This window comes from Perna viridis, chromosome 3 (assembly GCF_037379345.1).
Source record: "Perna viridis isolate PV_CMFRI_1.1 ecotype Kerala chromosome 3, ASM3737934v1, whole genome shotgun sequence".
NCBI lineage: Eukaryota > Metazoa > Mollusca > Bivalvia > Mytilida > Mytilidae > Perna > Perna viridis.
Window position 1 is genome coordinate 56,918,067 of NC_142447.1, and position 18,931 is coordinate 56,936,997.

At 32.4% G+C, this 18,931-nt stretch overlaps 2 protein-coding genes across 9 annotated transcripts in view; one reads left to right on the forward strand and one right to left on the reverse strand.

Moving 5' to 3' along the window:
• The first annotated feature begins 107 nt into the window (after positions 1 to 107).
• LOC148623031 (F-box/WD repeat-containing protein 5-like) lies at positions 108 to 10,664 on the forward strand. The gene is made up of 8 exons (XM_088573522.1): positions 108 to 252; positions 2,361 to 2,493; positions 2,722 to 2,961; positions 3,488 to 3,671; positions 4,528 to 4,667; positions 5,416 to 6,161; positions 6,552 to 6,764; positions 8,716 to 10,664. The coding sequence occupies exons 1-8, from the start codon at positions 122 to 124 to the stop codon at positions 8,906 to 8,908; spliced, it is 1,980 nt and encodes a 659-aa protein (XP_088429648.1). The 5' UTR covers positions 108 to 121; the 3' UTR covers positions 8,909 to 10,664.
• A 1,320-nt stretch (positions 10,665 to 11,984) lies between these two features.
• Positions 11,985 to 18,931, reverse strand: part of LOC148623032 (leucine-rich repeat serine/threonine-protein kinase 1-like) — a 66,310-nt gene continuing 59,363 nt past the window's right edge. For all 8 annotated transcript variants that reach the window (XM_088573508.1, XM_088573512.1, XM_088573511.1 and 5 more), the window contains 4 exons: positions 18,345 to 18,551; positions 17,279 to 17,458; positions 15,727 to 15,849; positions 11,985 to 15,156 (listed from right to left, as the gene is read on the reverse strand). In XM_088573508.1, the coding sequence (XP_088429634.1) occupies positions 13,843 to 15,156; positions 15,727 to 15,849; positions 17,279 to 17,458; positions 18,345 to 18,551 (1,824 nt within the window). In that variant the 3' untranslated portion in view covers positions 11,985 to 13,842. The remainder of the gene's footprint in view (positions 15,157 to 15,726; positions 15,850 to 17,278; positions 17,459 to 18,344; positions 18,552 to 18,931) is intronic.

Genomic DNA, 18,931 nt, shown 5'->3' on the forward strand with positions numbered 1-18,931 from the left:
TTAATTATGTCATTAAATCACTTTTGGACGATGATAAAAATAAACAGTGCGGATAAAACAAGTAAGGCTAATTTTTCAATCAACACAAATTTAAAGCGCTTTGTCGATTCAGATTTCAGAAATGCATTCTTTCTTCGATTACAAACACTTTATTGATTTGTCAAATTATGGAGGATCTGTCAAATTCCAGTTCCATGCAGCAATAAAAAAATCTTCAAAAACTATGCCTTTACACTGTGTTGAAGATAGAAGGTAGCATTTTAAAAAAAAACATTTGATAAGAAGAAATCTGTTTCCACCATTTCATTTTCCGATAAGTGCTTTTCAGTATCAAAAGCAACTTTCAAAAAGAAACTTGTTTACAAATTCTTTGCCCTTTAGTTTTCACTGGCTTTTAGTACTCATCTCATCTTCATTGAAACAAGTGCCACATCCTCAGACATACATGTAGAACCATCGATGGTGTTCCAATCAGGGATCATGTTGGGAATAAAGCTGAATTTAAGAACATCAGTACGGGCATATGGAATGTAGAACTGTTGACTATGTTACGATTTGGTCTTGTATTGTGTGTATTATCTGCAGTTGGTATATTTGCCAATCCGTTTAATCCTTTATGGAGTAGTAATAATCTATCCTCCCATCTGCGATCTTTCAGAGATTTCCAGTTCAATTCTTTCATAATGTTTGTCGTAGACCCTTCCTCAAAGTTGTAGTTGTTCACAAAACGTGCAGCCCGCTTTTGCACTTTTTTAGTTCATTTACAAGATATTGGCAACTAGAGTCCCATACTGTTCTAGTATACTCAAGTATCGGTCAAACACAAGTTAAGTATACGATTTGCTTTACATCTCTGTTACAAAATTTTTTTAAGCATACTGAGAACACATGTTTTTCCCATCATACATGTGCATTGTAGGTCGAAAGAGATGTTGACGCCCAGGTATTTAATAGCGTCCAAAAATTTCAAGGATGACCCTTCTAATTTATAGTTGTTATCAACATGATGTTTTCGTTTTCGTGTCAGTTTCAACATCATCAATGAATGTACTTAGTGCTGCAGTACAGTACTGTACCATATACTTCACAGCATTAATCACAATTGAAGTAATTCCATCCAATTAAATCTCACTTTTATGAATTAATTATAGGGCAATAATAACAGATAATAAAATAGTTTCACTTTGTTCTGTGTACTGTCCAAGGAATTCTTGCCAACTGATATTTCGTCCTTTCCTGTGGAACATGTTCATGCCCTAAATATAAAAGAATCCAATAGATTGCTGATATTAAGCTCTCAAAAATTTAGCAATCACACATTGATTTTCATTGAGGAAAAAAAAATTGGTTAGAATTGCTTATCTGTATTGAATTTAACAGCAAGATCTACTCTCTGACCAGTATACTTCAGTCTGTATTGGGTCCATTTCCCCTAGTAGCGTGTTTGCCCTGGGTTCATTAGCCTTGGAGTCTGTTGGCCCTATGTATCTTTTAAAATAGAAAACAAATTAAGAAATGAAGACAATATTGAAAAATGATTACAAAAGTTCGAAGAAACATTAGGGAGTGTATTACATGTATGAAGTCCCTGAAGCGCTTTTAATTATGTACAGAAATCATAATTTAAAAAACTGTAAAAATGAAATAAATATTCAATAATTGTATATGTAGATAATGAAAAATTGAGATCCACACAATGTATGTATAAATGTCTCAATAAAGGAAAAGTGTCCTATACCTTCATTGACTCCACTGGGGTTACAATGTGTACTTTTGACATGATGATTCGTGTGGGTCTGGAAGGTATCTCAATTTATTAACTTGTATCTATAAGCAATATTTTCTGTTAGTTTTAATCCTAATTGATAATCCAACATTGTAATATTAAATGATTTCCTACATTTTTCAAAACCATAAAATGATTATATTAGAATAATAACCACAACAATTACCACCAATCACAAAATCATTGAGAAAATTTATACGCTATTGGTTATTGTGAATTACTCTTGCCAAGACTAGTGCTTGGAGATTTCACTTGCTTTTAATCTTAGCATTCTTGGTCTCTTGATTTGGTTATTCACTCTTTCCAATAAGTCTTTGTAAATTATTTTTGCAGTAAAGGCCATTTCCTCTGAAGTTTTGGACATTTATTTAGTTTGGAAGTAAATTAAGACAAATTTTAGGTTGATGAGTTCAGCCAAAATACTGATAACACTTGCACCAATCCAGTTATGTAAACAACTAGAAACACAAAGCAGTTGATGTTCCATACTTTAGCCTTTTACATTTTTCTATCCTTCTTGAGCAATTAAACACTAAATTACATGTATATTACCGGATATGTTTATTTCTGATAGAAGTCCAACAGAGGTTGAAGATGAAGATGATGGATGTCCTAGTATATGGCAACAATGTCCTGACTCTATCCTATTGCACATCTTCTCCTATCTAGAAGCAAAACATCTGACAAGGACAGCACAGGTCTGCAAGGTATAGATGGCAAAGATGTAACAGGAGATGTTTACTGTAAAATTAAACATTGCAATACAGTTGAAAAAATGCTTATCCAAAACAAAAAATGAAATAAAAAATAATGATTTCTTGTAAATTGTTCTTGAGAAAGTTTTTTTATTTATTTTTCATCAGTGTATGAAGTTGTCTGTTTAATTTTTTTTTCAAGCCAGTCTTAAAGTTAAAATATTTTTTATAAACAAAAAGGATTGGAGCAGAGTGACAAATGATGAGAGTTTATGGAAATCTCTAATGGACATGAGATGGAGTATAAAGAAATTGGCCAAAGAGAAGGAAAGCTGGAGATCTGAATACAAACGATTAGACTACCACTCACCAATCCTTCTCAGTGAAACCTTATCTGATCATGATGATGAGGTTCTCCACATCAGTTTTTCCCATGATGGAAAAATGTTCTGTACTACCTCCAAAGATGCTACAATTAAGGTATAGTCATTTATAGTTGGAAAGGGTATAGCTTGTATATTTTACACCTTAGTTCAAAAAGATGGTGTGACTTTATTGTACTATTAGGTAGTCTACTCACTATCTACCTAGACTCTATTAAACTTATAAAATATTGAGTGCCATCCAGTTCATGTTTCAAAACATAGTATTCTTATATCTGATGAAATCCATGGCAACAAAACATTTAAAAAAAGTATCATGGTATTGTTATACTTAAGAAATTTGGAAATATCTCAGTATGAAACATTTTCTTATATAGATAAAAAGACCTCTGTAACTTATCCAGTGTTTTCACTATTTTTTCTCCTAAAAGGTCAAATTTAAGATTTGAACAGGACAAATTTATTAATTCTTAATTAAAAGGTATGTAATTTTTTCAACTTGAATGGCCAGACAGGTGTTTGAAACATGCAAATTGGTCTCTAGCCTGTTCCTAATGAAAACCTTGCTTATATTATCTTGAAGTCTTACCATGATTCTTACTTTGATGTGTATGTACTTGTAGGTATGGACAGTAGAAGAACAGACTGTACTTAAACACAGTAAAAACTTCAGGGAGCTCCTGTCATGGGATTTCACACAATTCTCCTGTTTTAACCAAATAGACACTTTATTACTAGTGTCAAGTGTGAAAACCACTGACTTTATGGATAGAAGAGGTTATGTAGCTATCATCTCTGTTCCACATGGTATGTTTCAGGTTATGTAGCTATCATCTCTGTTCCACATGGTATGTTTCAGGTTGTGTAGATATCATCTTCGTTCCACATGGTATGTCTCAGGTCATGTAGTTATCACCTCCGTTCCACATGGTATATCTCAGGTTATGTAGTTATCGTCTCCGTTCCACATGGTATATCTCAGGTAACATTGTATGTAGCTATCATTTCTGCTCCAAGTGATATGTCTCAGGTTACATTGTATGTAGCTATCATTTCTGCTTCATGATATGTCTCAGGTTATATTGTACATGTATGTAGCTATCATTTCTGCTCCATATGTCTCAGGTTACATTGTACATGTGTGTAGCTATTATTTCTGCTCCATGATATGTCTCTGGTTATATTTAACCTATTTGATATTATTGTATAGGGCTAGATGTAAAGCAAGTAGTGCTTTCATTCAAAATGTTCAAAACTGTTGTAACTCAACCCCCATCAGTTTAATCTCTTTCAGTTTAAATTTAATAAAAGTATTGACATAATATGCCAGCAAAGCTGTCAAATGTGGTAGAGATGTCAAATTTGTATACCTGTTATTGCTGAAAAAAGACTGCTGTAGAGTGACTTTAAGTACGAATGGAAATCACAAAAAAATCTTGTTTGTCACATTTCCACTTCGGCACAGAGCAAGAGTAAATATTATAATTTGGTAGGAACTCCTGTTTTTAGTTTCTAGCTAATAAAAAAAAACATCTTTTTTTGTTAAAAGTTTAAAACTACATTTACAGAGTATCATCCTTACATAAGTGAAAAAGCTCATAAGTTAGGTAACTACAAACTATTGATTGGCTATAGTTAAATCAGTAACTTTGTTGATTTTCAGATTATAGGATTATTAGAGTGGTATCTATGGACCCATCACAGCTGTTTGGAGCTTGGTTAGATAACAATACATTTTTAGGAGGGTGTTTAGAGATCAGTTTGGATAGATTTACTACTACTGTACAGATAGAATCATTTGATGTAAGCTTATATATGTGATTAGTGTTCTCTCTAACCCAATACAACCATGTACTATACAGCATTCACTATGTCAACAGAAGCTAATTTTACATAGAAAATCACAGGCTCTTGTAATTTGATAATGACAAAAACAAAAGTTATATCTAGCAGTGCATATATTAACAAACAGGAAAGAAAATCAACCAGCTATCACAGACAGAATACTGGTGAAAGTTAAGAACCTTGTGATCACCAGGAGCAATGTGCTTTAACATGTTTAAATTTGGTAGACAACATGTTCTGTTTCAGTATTGTAAGGATGATCAGATTGTGTTTGTTGATTTCTGTTTAATAGTACCGTGAAAGTACTTTTATTTTGTGGGTACCAATTTTTGTGGCATAGGAAAAAACTATCAGTTCGTGTATTTTTGAGTTGGTGGATTTGACAACTCTATCATACATACGAACTGGAAAATTGTTTTTTGTTAGGAACCAAATTTTGTGGTTAACAAACCCACAAAAACCACAAAAATGGTTACCCCACGAATAATAATACTTTCACAGAATATAATTATATATTTATTATCAAGAAGACAAATTTGTACAATTTTATACCATGTATTTGGTGTAATGTTTTGGAATAAGATGAAAATGAATGGTTTGTGGTAGTTACTGATATTGACAACTTTAAAAAAATCTTTTTGTTGGGAGTTGCTAGGTAACCTTAATGAATCTAAATCCCCAAAATAAAACATACTTTATACAAAAGGTACTGGAAGTTCATAGTTTTGAAGACAGTAGTACCGATGATAAACCTCTCCCAGAAGTAGAAGAGGGAAATGGGAGAAATTTGTTTACATTTTCAAGTGAGACAGCCAGTCTTATCAAGTTTCTGACAGTAGCAAATATTCCATTTGGTGATGATTCCCAACTTATCTGTGATAACTGTAGAATTTCTAGTGAACAAGAATCCAATCCAAGAAAAATTCCTAAACGGGACCAAAGTCTGTTCACATCTGACATTCACTGTCACTCGGCAGATTCCAATGATTCACCTGACATTGACAAGAATGCATCATGTTCTTACAGTGTAGATATTTCTGACAATAACAGTACTTTTTGTGCCATCCAGGAAAATGATGAGGAAGAACCTAATCATTCATGTTCTTGTAGAACAAGTGATAAGTCTAGAAATCTTAACATGAACATTTCAGCCGATTTCTGTCGACAGTGTCATGTTCAAAATCTAAGTAGAAATTTGATCTTTGTTACTGGAGAATTTGCAGTGGCTTTACATCAAATAGGTTTTAAGAACGTTTCACCTTGTGTGTTAGATCTACCACTGAGTCCCTCTGGATACAATGATGAAAGTATACAAGCTGGAGAGACTCACATGGTGGTTAGTTTTAGTAACAATGATGTACAGCTACGACCTGTCAGAACTTCAGACAAACCAGATAACCTACTAGATCTGTATGGTCATGTAACTGGCCTGTGTTTATCACATGATAGCAGGTACATTCAGTTGTAATATTTATATTCTCTTTCTTGCATGTAATATGCAATATTTTCATAAAGGTTTCTACTTTTTTATTTATTCTGTCTGTTTAAAATTAGGAAGCTTTCACCATCATTAAATTTTTTTATCAGATGTATCCTATAGAAATCTTATCAAACAAAAAATGAATAAATCAGTATTATAATAAATAATGGTAAACATTGGTGTTTTCCAACACATACATATATTTGATCAAAAACATTTTAAAAAAATGATCAAATGCTGCATAGATCATTCATAGTTCGAATTTAACTTTAAATACAGAATACTGGAATTTATTTGCATATCTTTTTTTATGAATACATGTAGATTGATTGTTGCATATAACCGATTAGTTTTTCTCCCAGATATTTATTTCTGAACTGTAGACCCTGGATTGGAAAAGTGGATAGAACTGATCCTTGGAATACTCCTGACCTTTCTCCTTCCATAGAGATCAGGGTGATTGACCTTTGTACCCTAAAGGATACGGGAATTAGATATGAAGGTCATAAAGGTTATTCCCCATCTACCATGTGCTGCTTTGTATTTCTGGATGTGAGCAAAGATTATGTAGGCAGGTGAGTTACATGTGCTGTGATTATTGTTTAAATGGGTACCAGTAGTAGTACCAGTAATTATTTCAGTGAAATATATGGAAAACAACGCTAAAAAAGTAATCAGTTAATCAAATATCCAGGGACAAAGATAAAATCAAGATGCTTTTGCTTTACCTGCTGTTGTAGTTAAATATGAATGATTGATTGATTGATCATTGGGGTTCAATGAGCAGCAATATTTCAGCTATATTCAAGCGAAGTTAGATATGAAAGCAAGTACATGTAAATGTATACATAAGAATACATACATATAATATGCTATGTAGATACACCTTTGTGTATCATAACGAGACAGGTGTAAATGGTAATGAGATATAAAGCATGTTGTTGTCCTTTTATTTTTCATTTACAAAAAAACTAAATCAATGATTTATGTCAAGACAGTTATTTAAAAATAGGAATAATGCTACAAAGTAAACATTATTGTGACATCATGTTCCATAGATTGGGGGAAGATGCCACATTTAATTTTAGATATTTAATTCATTCTAATGTCATGAGTGAGAATTAGTTCTGACTAAAGTATATCACACATGAAGATACAATATTTGTATTACACTCATTTACATGTATAAATAATCCATTTGCCAATTTGTGGTTATTGATAATATTTTGGTTTTTTTCTAATTTAACTTGGGAGTAACTGTATAGTAGGACTAACTGGTTCCCTTGATTTCATTTCGAGTACAAGAGTCAAGCAAGACAATCTAAATGTTATATTTTGATCACTCAAAAATTTGAGAGTAAGGATTGTTTGTAGAAAATTATTCAGTTTGTAATTGTGTTTTTGAGACTATAGTTTTATTAGTTTTGACACATGGGGGAAATATAATTATCTGTAATAGTTTACCCTGTACTATGCCAACTAAAAATGGTAGTCTAACTTTAACCAAGAAGGAAAAATCAATGTACATTGTATGTACAAATATAATATTCATGATTATCTGTATGTTTAAAGAGAGCGAGAAAAGAAACCAAACATATTTTATTCTAATGGCTTTGATTGGCCAAAATGTCCTAATATAGAGTTTGTTCAATGTTTGTCCTACTATAGAGTTAGTTCATTGTTTGTCCTACTGTAGAGTTAGTTCATTGTTTGTCCTACTATAGAGTTAGTTCAGTGTTTGTCCTACTAAAGTGCTAGTTCAGTGTTTGTCCTACTAAAGTGCTAATTCAGTGTTTGTCCTACTATAGAGTTAGTTCAGTGTTTGTCCTACTATAGAGTTAGTTCAGTGTTTGTCCTACTATAGAGTTAGTTGATTGTTTGTCCTACTATAGAGTTAGTTCAGTGTTTGTCCTACTAAAGTGCTAGTTCAGTGTTTGTCCTACTAAAGTGCTAATTCAGTGTTTGTCCTACTATAGACTTAGTTCAGTGTTTGTCCTATTATAGAGTTATTTCAGTGTTTGACCTATTGTATAGTTAGTTCATTGTTTGTCCTACTATAGAGTTAGTTCATTGTTTGTCCTACTATAGAGTTAGTTCATTGTTAGTCCTACTATGAAGTTAGTTTACTGTTTGTCCTTCTGCAGATTTTATTCAGTGTTTGTCCTACTAAAGTGCTAATTCAGTGTGTGTCCTACTATAGAGTTAGTTTATTGTTTGTCCTACTATATAGTAAGTTCACTGTTTATAGAGACAATTCAATGTTTGACCTACTATAGATTTAATTCATTGTTTGTCCTACTATAGAGTTAGTTCACTGTTTGTCCTTCAATAGAGTTAGTTCATTTTGAGCAAAACCACATATTGGCAAATCAACTATTGGAAAAAAGTCTTTTACAGACTTTGACAAAAGAACTTAAGAATTAAAGATTGTTATCTATCTTCAAAATCTATAAGTTTATTATGAGTTGTTGTTAATAGAACAGACTCATCTAGTTTGAAAATATGACAATAAAATGTGTTTTACAGTGGAAGTGAAGATGCCAAGGGTTATCTATGGGACAGACATTATGGTGTAAACTTGGCAACATTTGACCATACATATGGTGTCGTGAATGCTGTTGGCTTTAATCCTGTCAACCAAGAGTACCTGGTTACTGTTAGTGATGACAACACTATCAAAATATGGAGATCAAAGGCTTTAATGAAAAATACAATCTAATATGTAATTGTTAATGTCCTTTTACTGTGATAGCTTTAGCTGTTCTGTTATAATACTTCAGAAAAAAACAAGTTTCTCTCAGAAATTTTTTGCATTTTGACTGTTTAATGTTTATAGAAAAATGTATGCTAGTGCTTTACATTCATAATTTTGGGACCATGACAGCCTGGGATCAAATTCTGTTTCATATTTATAAAATTAAAATATCTGTGATAGAAATGGAAATGGAGTTTATTTTATAAATTTTTATGGGTATTTTTCATATATCATTTTGTCCTAAGTGAAATCTTTTCAAAACTTTTCTGACCAAACCTGAAATTTTTTTCGTTTCTTTAGTCATCTTCATATCAACAAGAGAACTGATAAAAACTTTTAAATTAAGTACTTGTCTATCTACAAATGATACATGATGTATTTTGTATTTTAGTTTTTCATATGTAATTTGGAATGAACTGTTTAAGTCACATTATTAGTAAATTATTACCAGTAATGTAGTTTGAGAAAAAGCTTTCCTGAAAAGCAGGTGATCTATCAAAGTAGAAATACTGTAGAGGTATTTTATGGTATGTCAAAATTTTGCTAATGCAGTTCTTTATATGTCGATTTGAGTGGAACTTCTAATGTTTCAACAGAACCTTTACATTTTACCAAATCAAGGAAAACACAAAATAGGCACCCCACTAACAATAGTTCTTTCATGGGAACAGTTTGGTATCCCATTAACAATAGTTCTTTCACATGAACAATTTGGTGCCTCACTGACAATGGGTCTTTCACAGGAGCAGTTTGGTACCCCACTGACAACAAATCTTTCATGGGAACAGTTTGGTACCCCACTGACAATAGATCTTTCATGGGAACAGCTTGGTACCCCACTGACAACAGATCTTTCACAGAAACAGTTTGGTGCCCCACTGACACTAGTTCTTTCATGGGAACAGTTTGGTATCCCATTAACAATAGTTCTTTCACAGAAACAGTTAGGAGCCCCAATGATAATAGATGTTTCACTGGAACAGTTTGGTGCCCCACTGACACTAGTTCTTTCACAGGAACAGTTTGGTACCCTACTGACAATAGTTCTTTCACATGAACACTTTGGTGCCCCACTAAAAATAGGTCTTTCACAGGAACAGTTTGGTACCCCACTAACAATAGGCCTTTCTCTGTATCAGTTTACATTTGAGAGGCCTACAAATTAGCACTGAAAAACATGATGTATGGTTTGGTTCAGAATTAGTTCAAGTCACTTCACTACTGTCTATTTAATTTTGCACAACAATCATCAGATACTCTGAAGGGCTTGCTATTCATTAGAGATTACTGTACTGAGACTATCTAATTAAACAAGAAATCAATAGGTGTAGGAAGCAAAAACTCATTGGTACTATTAAAGTACACAACATCTGAAAATGTCTCTTTCACTCTGAACAAGACAGAAAATAAGAAACAGGTGAAATATGTCGACAACAAAAAACATTTTATGTAAATATTATTGGTACAGCATACTATACCTGTCGAAATCATTGGTACAGTTAGAGCAGTGCCAACCATACTGGTTCCTATGCCCATGAGCTAAAGAACAATTTTCTAGTGTCTATTACCCATCTAAAAAGCTTGATTCACTCCCATTTTTTTGTATACTTCCATAAAATCATGCAAGTCAGAAATGAATTGTAATAATATTTGTTTGAGTTGAATAATCATCATGTGAATAGTTATCATTACTTTGATGAATAAATGTTCCATAACAAAACTATGAGCTATGTTTTTGTTGATTTATGAATTTAATGAGATGTTTAATTTATCATTTCTCTGCATTTAGAGAGATTCAATCATTAACTTGAAGATAAGTCAACAAGAGTATTTGGTAATTATCCATGTAGCATCACTTTCATACATTAGTGAAACCATATATTATTCGTATTGAGATATCTGTTTGGTGAATGAAAATAAAATCAGTGTATTTTGTGGAACATCACTACAACTGTTTGTTGAGTCATGTTGTTTTTGTATTATAAGGTGTTAATATTGAAATAGTTTATGGTGTGATGTACTATTTAGGACTTTCTTAATCTTATAAGTCTATGAATGCATGTCCTGATAAATGAACTTGATAATAATTGACATTGTTTAATTATCAAACAAACATATTCATCTTTTCTCTTACTGCAGAATGATGTACACGTGTCTAAAAATGTCAACATGATGGTAAATAAAATCTAAGAAAGTCAACAGATTTCTGGCATATGCTTCTAGTTCTAAGAGTTTTTCACTGGAACCGTAGTATTTGTGTAGCTGTCTTTGCAAGAATCATGCAAAAACTGAAAAATGTGATACACCCCAAAGAAGGCTACATATTTTTATTTCGTAATTAAGTTGTATTATGGGTCTATATTATGAAATGTGTAATTATTCATTAAAATCTGCCTGCTCTTAGGAGATAATCAACATTGAAAATCAAATAGATTCTGTTGTATTTGAGTGGCATTTACAGAGTTATCTCCCTTAATTTTGAAATCTACAGAGCATTCTATATAATTGTTACCTCCTAAGAACACAGGTAATATGAAAAATTGAATGTTAATTTCTGTTTACTATGGCAATTCAAACAAAATATCAAAAATAAAAATATGTACGCTTTTCACCTGTGAATCACATTTTGCATGATTCTTAGCTGTAGTTCTACTCAAGCTGTTTCTGGACTGGGTTTGTCTTTTTAAATTTATTTCATGGATAATATCAGTCTTGATTTCAATTAATGAATAATATTTTAATGACAATTTAATACCATTTTTGCAATTATTTAGATGATTGCTTGCTATATTTAAAATATTTAAGACTGATTGTTCCCCTTGCAAAACATTTGGCAATGATAATGCTCACGTACATACAAAACCCAACCTGGATATGTTTCAGCTGTTTGAATGATTTATAAGTTGTGCTAACAAGATACCTGGATGGATGTACAAGGTGATTCTATTATCCAAGAATGTTATACAATTTAGGACTTTAAATGATTTTGTTCATGTCACTGTCACGACATGATATAAAACTCAGAAGGCAACAACACTAGAACAGTTAAATATAATTTAATAACAAACAACAGTAACATTACAAATGTACCGGTACATTGTTGTTAATAATGAAATAAATAAAAATGGCAAAATATAAAGTTATCTTAGCATCCCATTGTTATACACTAGGAAATCATTCACTGGCATTAAAATCCTGCTAACTGGCATCTCCACCAATAGACATGGCTATTCATTGCTCTCCCATTCAGCAGATCACTTACAAATCTAAATATTATCATGGCAACAACAAATGCATACAAGAGCCAAAGGATAAACCAGAAACTTATAGAACAATTATCACTAACTTTAAAAATAGGATTAAAGATTTTTTAATTACATGTAAATAAATATACAAAGCATATTCTAAATCTGAAGTGAGTACAGGGTTGATACAGACATACAGATTATGGTATGGATAGCCTTACACATATTACGGTATGGATAGCCTCACACTGATAAAGGTAGGTGTACGGATATCCTTACACAGATTAAGATATGGATAGCCTTACACCAACTAAGGTATGGATATCCTTACATTGACTAAGGTATGGATAGCCTTGCAGAGATTAAGGTATGGATAGCCTTACACAGATTAAGGTATGGATAGCCTTGCACTGATTATGGTACATGCACAGATTAAGGTATGGATAGCCTCACACCAACTAAGGTATGGATAGCCTTACGTCAATTAATGTATGGAAAACTTTACACTTGTTAAGATATGGATAGTCTTGCACTGATTACAGTCTAGATAGCCTAACATGCAGCTTCAAAAATCCTTCACTTAGTGTTTTGCTAACTTCTATTTATAATAGAATTTTCAAAAATCTAAACTTTGTTTTAATATCATAAAAGTTGTTCATAACATTACATAGTAAAAATATAAACAAAAGGAAAAATAATAATTTGTGACTTCATTGTAATTATGTCATTATTGTGCTATAATTTTACATCATTTAACAAAAACTGCTGAGAATTTTAAATTTTGTTGTTTTTCAGACATATTTACATCACAAAAACTATGTCCAAACCCAAGAAACAACTTGTATATTTTCACATATGATAATTAAAATATGAAATAATGAATGCATTCACTAAATATGAAGTAGTTTATTGGGTGTAGTCACCATTGCCTTGCCAAAAATATGACCAGAAAGTGACCAAAAAGTACAAAACTTAACAGAATATTTGAATATTGGTGAATTTCATGCAATTTTTCTGTCATTTAAATGCAAGATTATCAAAAGTCTTTATTTTTTCTCATTTGTGATGGATTTAAATCTCCAAATTCACAATTAAATCGGTTAGCACTTTATGATTAATTTTCAGTTGTATTTAAGGCCAATAAGACCCTTTATCGCACATTCTCCTTTTAAGAATTGGTATTGGTTAATTATCAAAACACATTGTTATTTTGAATTTTTGATCACATCAATGTTAACGGCATCAGTGTAGCAAATTGGTTTAACCAAAGAGAAACAACCAATCAAAAAGCTTGTTAAAAATCAAATTGAAATATTGATGAATCGTAACTCACGTACAAAATGCATGGAATTAAATTTGCTAAATTCAGTAATACTTTTTTAGAAAGAAGACTGAAACTTCCTAAAAACAAGAAAAAATAAAAAGGTTTCCTCAAAACTATCTACCAATATATAAAATTAATAATTCTGGGAAAATATATTGCACATGGTTGAGTTCAAAAATAACTGTTAAAACAAAACATTCATTTTACAACATATTAATCAGTAAATCAATATAAAAGTTCATGAAAAAAAACCTGCACAACAATTAAAAAGGAAATATAAGTAAACATTGTCTTCCATTAAATGAAAGAAATCTCACAGAATCTTGCAATTAATATTGACTGTTTCTCTTGGTAGACCAATGATCAGTTATTCTTTTTATGTCACTTGAGGAAAAGTACTCCCATATTATTACTTCCCCTTTTTTACTGTCACCACTTTTACTTAAGGATATAACAGAATTTCTGCTGGACAGTAAAAAATCAACATCATTTCCCATATGAGCAGAAGGTGTGACTTTAAGTACAGTAATTACCTTGCCATATTCAAAAGAGTTATTTTGACCAATGTTTATAACAAGAATATCACCAAGGTTGCGTCCAACCCACAAAGTGTCACCAACCTGAACCATTGAACACACTTTGGTATCATCCTCTGGAAAACTGCTGTCAGAGACAGACGAACAAATTCTAGTGTCACTTCTTTCAACAGGGTCTGACACAGCACTACAACTGGATGACCTTGGTGCTGATCTAGGTGACCTAGGTGGCACTGTAGGTGGATTACGAGGAGAACGAGCTGGTACAGGAGGAGCATTAAGCTGTGGTGCAGATTTGTTTGTAGGTCTCCTCAGTGGCACAGGTGGTGGGATACTAGTTTCTCCAGCAGTAAGGGAATTGCTACCTGTTGTTTCCGAAGAGAGGCTTAAGTTTGGTTCCCAGCTGTCATTCCTTGTCCCAGCAGTGTTAGTATTATTTGAGTCATAAGTCTGATTTTTATCTGTGTTTACCAATAATTCTGGATTAGACAGTTCAAATACATCTCTCCTTGCATCAGCCCCTGGCAACACAAAATTTAAGTAACTATCTTGTGTACGTTCAACAGTCCCCATCACTGATGTCATTATATCAACAGACTCTATGCTTTCTGCTGGTGCCAGACCAGATGTGTATTCAGACACAATGAAATTAAGTGGTGAAAAATACTCCATCTTGAAAATATATGTTGCTAATCGCAAATCCACATCATATTCAATAGCTATAGAACTATTATTTATCAAACACCATACCCGGTCATTCCAGTATACTAATGTTTTCACCATTCTGGGGCCATGCCATAAAGGGTTCTTCAAAAGTTGTCGAACATTGATACGATCCTCAACCATACCAGTTGAGTCACTCACAACACAGATACATTCACCACAACCAACCCATACTTCATTTCTAGACTGTCCACTTGATGGAATGTAGCACAAACATGTAGCAGGAAAGTTTCCAATAGTCAGAGTTTTGGTGGACCTCCATCCACAGAATGCCTCAGATGTCTCTATGTTACGCTGAAGTGTTCTCTTCACCACTGTTCTGTTAACGGGTTCAAATACCATGACTTTACCTGTATCTAAGGTAGCATATACTTTCTTCTCATCCTGCAAATTACACAACAATATATTCAATGCTTTATTAGTTCCTTTTGAAATTCTGATAAAATTTCACAGAACAGTATATTTTTCCCTTATTATTGTTATCTATCTTCTAAATTGGAGATTTTGAGATCTGTGAGTACAATAAGTTTGCCTATTTCCTAATTATATAACCTCAAGCATCAAATCAAACAATGTATCTTCCCCGATTTAACTGTGCTTAGCATGGGCTTTATAATATCATTTTGGTTCTTGTAACCATGAGAATAAATGATAAACATCAATATCTTTAAATAATTAAAGCATCTTTTAAACTATTTTTCCAATAGATATAACATTGACTAGAATTAATGACATCTATGACACAACCTCTCACTCACCACTTCTGGGTCATTTGCCCATCCCTCTATGTAACTAAGTCCTTGCACGGTAGTGCATCATCTGCACAATTAACAAAAGTTGTCAAAATAAAGCTAAGAAAGAGCATTTAAAATACATTTGGCAGGTTGTCATAAATCTTTTGTCTTTTGTAAATTCATACTGAAACTTGTGAGACCTTAAAAGTACTTGCTTTACCTGATTGTCTCCCTTTACACTTAAAATAGATGTCGCTATTGCATGAGGTGTAGGAAAAGTACACATTGGTTTTATGTCCTTCTTTACAAAAGACTGATTACTGTATGCTTCTATTTTGTATCCCTGTAATTAAAATGTTAATTACATGTACATGTACATACTTTTATTGATATATCATTTTTACTGTAAAGGTACCAATTTTTTTTGCTATTTTTGCGGTGGACAGAAAATCACGAAAAACATAATATAATGCTTATCATTTTTTTTAAATCAAATAAAAATCAATACCCATGAATATGTTCACTTGACAGAATCTGTGAAAATTAATACATTTACATTATCAGAAAATCTAATACATGACAAAATATTTCCAAAGTAGATTTTTACTTAAAATAGTCTTTTCCTTTTTTAAATGACCACTGTTAGGTCTCTTTAACATTGCAAAACTTCAGAAATGTGTCAACAGATTTGATTCATCTACCCCTACACAAGAATGACCATTTTGAACAGACAATTTATTGTACTTGTCTGACACTCTGAGGTGATTTTAAATGTAACATCTCACAGAAGCAGCAGTCCACATCAAGTGGTGTCACCTCACTCAGACCTATTATTCTGATATTTGAGCTAACAAGTCCACATGAAGTTGTCACCTCACTCAGACCTACTATTCTGACATTTGAGCTAACAAGTCCACATGAAGTTGTGTCGCCTCACTCAGACTTATCATTCTGACATTTGAGCTAACAAGTCCACATGAAGTTGTGTCACCTCACTCAGACCTATTATTCTGATATTTGAGCTAACAAGTCCACAAGAAGTTGTGTCGCCTCACTCAGACTTATCATTCTGACATCTGAGCTAACAAGTCCACATGAAGTTGTGTCACCTCACTCGGCCCTATTTATTATTCTGACTAACAAGTCCTCACTCTAACTCCTGTATGCTAAGTAAAGATGGCATGACGAACACAAAGTTCCTACACTAGAGGTGAGTACTTATCACATGAAATTCATATCTTTCTGTTTCATTAAAGTTTCAGTATAGCTCTGCCTTAAAACCAGGCAGAAGCTGATGATTAGTGATTCATTCATATCTTAGATATTCAGATTGAAAATCATTCAGAAGGCATCATAGAAACTGTATTCAAAAGTAATAGTGCAATTCAAGTTGGTCACTAGAGATATAAACACTTAATAGTTCCGTTACCTTCTACTATAGAAAAGTATGGGAAAATTTCCTGTCAGAATTTTAACACTACAAGTCAAAATTATTTCATGTATATGGCAGATTCAGGGAATTAATGCAGGAAGAGTTGCATTTAGGATGTAAAAAATGTGTTTGAACAGTATCATTGGTTGTTTTGAGATATGATGAACCACCCCTACCTGATTTTCAGACACAATACGTAGATCATAGCTAGTCTGACCACATAGCAAATTTCTGGAAATTGTCAATTTCTCTCAATTGACAGTGTAACTGCAACTATAAGGTGCTGTTATCGACGTTATATAAAATGTTAATATTCAGTAATTTATGACTCTATACATACCTCAGTTCCTATCCATATGTCCTTATCAACCTGGCACATACATGTTACCCTAGAGCCAGGGATACTTTCACCAGGAGACACATGACCAGTGTTGTTTGGTACAGTATATTTGTCTAGGGTTGTATATTTTCTACTGTTATCTGATCCTTCCCACAACCATACTGTCTCAGATTTCCTTGACTGATAAATGAAAATTATATGTTAAATTAACTATAATATATCAAGATTTCACATTGCTTCCTTCTCATTATCTAAAGATGATAAGTAACTTATATACTCAGTAACAATTAGTAACTAAGTACAATAAGAATACTACTTTTGGTTGCTCTTGGACCTCCATCCCCTGCTGCTGACACATCCATCATTAAATAACAGTGAATTATCCAAAATTTCCTGTGTAATTAACGTAAACAATTCACAAAGTCTGTATTTTCATTTTCTAACTTTCTCCCACCGTAATGCCTTAACACCTTTCTCTAGTGATGTCATCTTTCTTCAAAATCACTGATACTTTGAAATATCGTAGAGTCAGTCAACAAATTTAAAGTTTATATTATTAATAAAATCTACATGTATATAATAAACAGAATAATCAAATGTCCATCCCCAAAATATAATAACTCGTGCAAAGAATGCTGAAAGAGGAAAAAGATCTGCATATTTAATAAATCTCTGCATTCCTCCGCACTCATGATCATATTTTGGTTATTTACTCTTTCCAATTAGTTATCCTGTAAGTATGTATGTTAGATCCTTCATATCGAAAAGACCATAATAACCATAAAATTTAATTCAACAAAACAGGTCTAGAAATAAGCTATTAAGACAGTTTAAGAAAATGTTCGTTTTTGGTCCCTGTTTGGCCCCTAATTTCTAAACCCTAAAGAAGCATAACCCAATAAGCCCTTCCTTAAACTTTCTTCTTCATTAACAATTATAAAGAAATCTATACATGTATACTCAATTAATTGTCTAAAAACCATATATGTTTGTATCACCATAACATGCATAAAAAATAGTCTACACATAGACAATTTTACTACAAAAAATATTTAGCTTTTCTTACATCCATTGTGAATGAAATACAGTCAATAGATCCATCCTTGGGTGAATAAGGAAGTCTGAATTTCTTCTTTAATGCCACAAACTGAACTGTTCTCATCCAGGCATCAGTTATAATGTCATCAGCAGACGGTCGTTTGTCAGCTGACGTATCCCAGCATGCCATCATAAGTTGTTCAAGATGAGGAAAAACTGGATCAACATTGTAGTCCTTAGTAACAATAATAAAATCTTTAAAAGGACTTCATTTACTTTATCATCATAATATTAACTAATGGATATGGCTTAACACTGTTGATATCAACCAAAAAAAAAAGTTCTTCTTTAGCTGGTGCTATACATATAGTTTAGTGGTACTGACATCAAACAATCAGAACTGTTCTTGTATTAAGTATAACACTCAGTACATACAAAAAATTATGACATGCTTTAAAACATTTGAAAACACATGTGTATGTATTAGACTGAAACCAAAATATATGGTTTTGTGCTTGTAAAAACAAATGGAAACATTTTTTTCCAAATTATATGAAAACCATATTCTTCAATGGAAGACATATAATTCCCATTAGATTTACATAGACTTGTTTT

Bases quoted from the DNA above. Each gene is read 5' to 3' on its own strand.
- LOC148623031 (XM_088573522.1), top strand. From the start codon at position 122: ATGCATTCTTTCTTCGATTACAAACACTTTATTGATTTGTCAAATTAT. The intron at 253-2,360 runs GTAGCATTTTAA...TATTTCTGATAG, and splicing joins CACTGTGTTGAAGATAGAAG to AAGTCCAACAGAGGTTGAAG. The intron at 4,668-5,415 runs GTAAGCTTATAT...TTTATACAAAAG, and splicing joins TACAGATAGAATCATTTGAT to GTACTGGAAGTTCATAGTTT.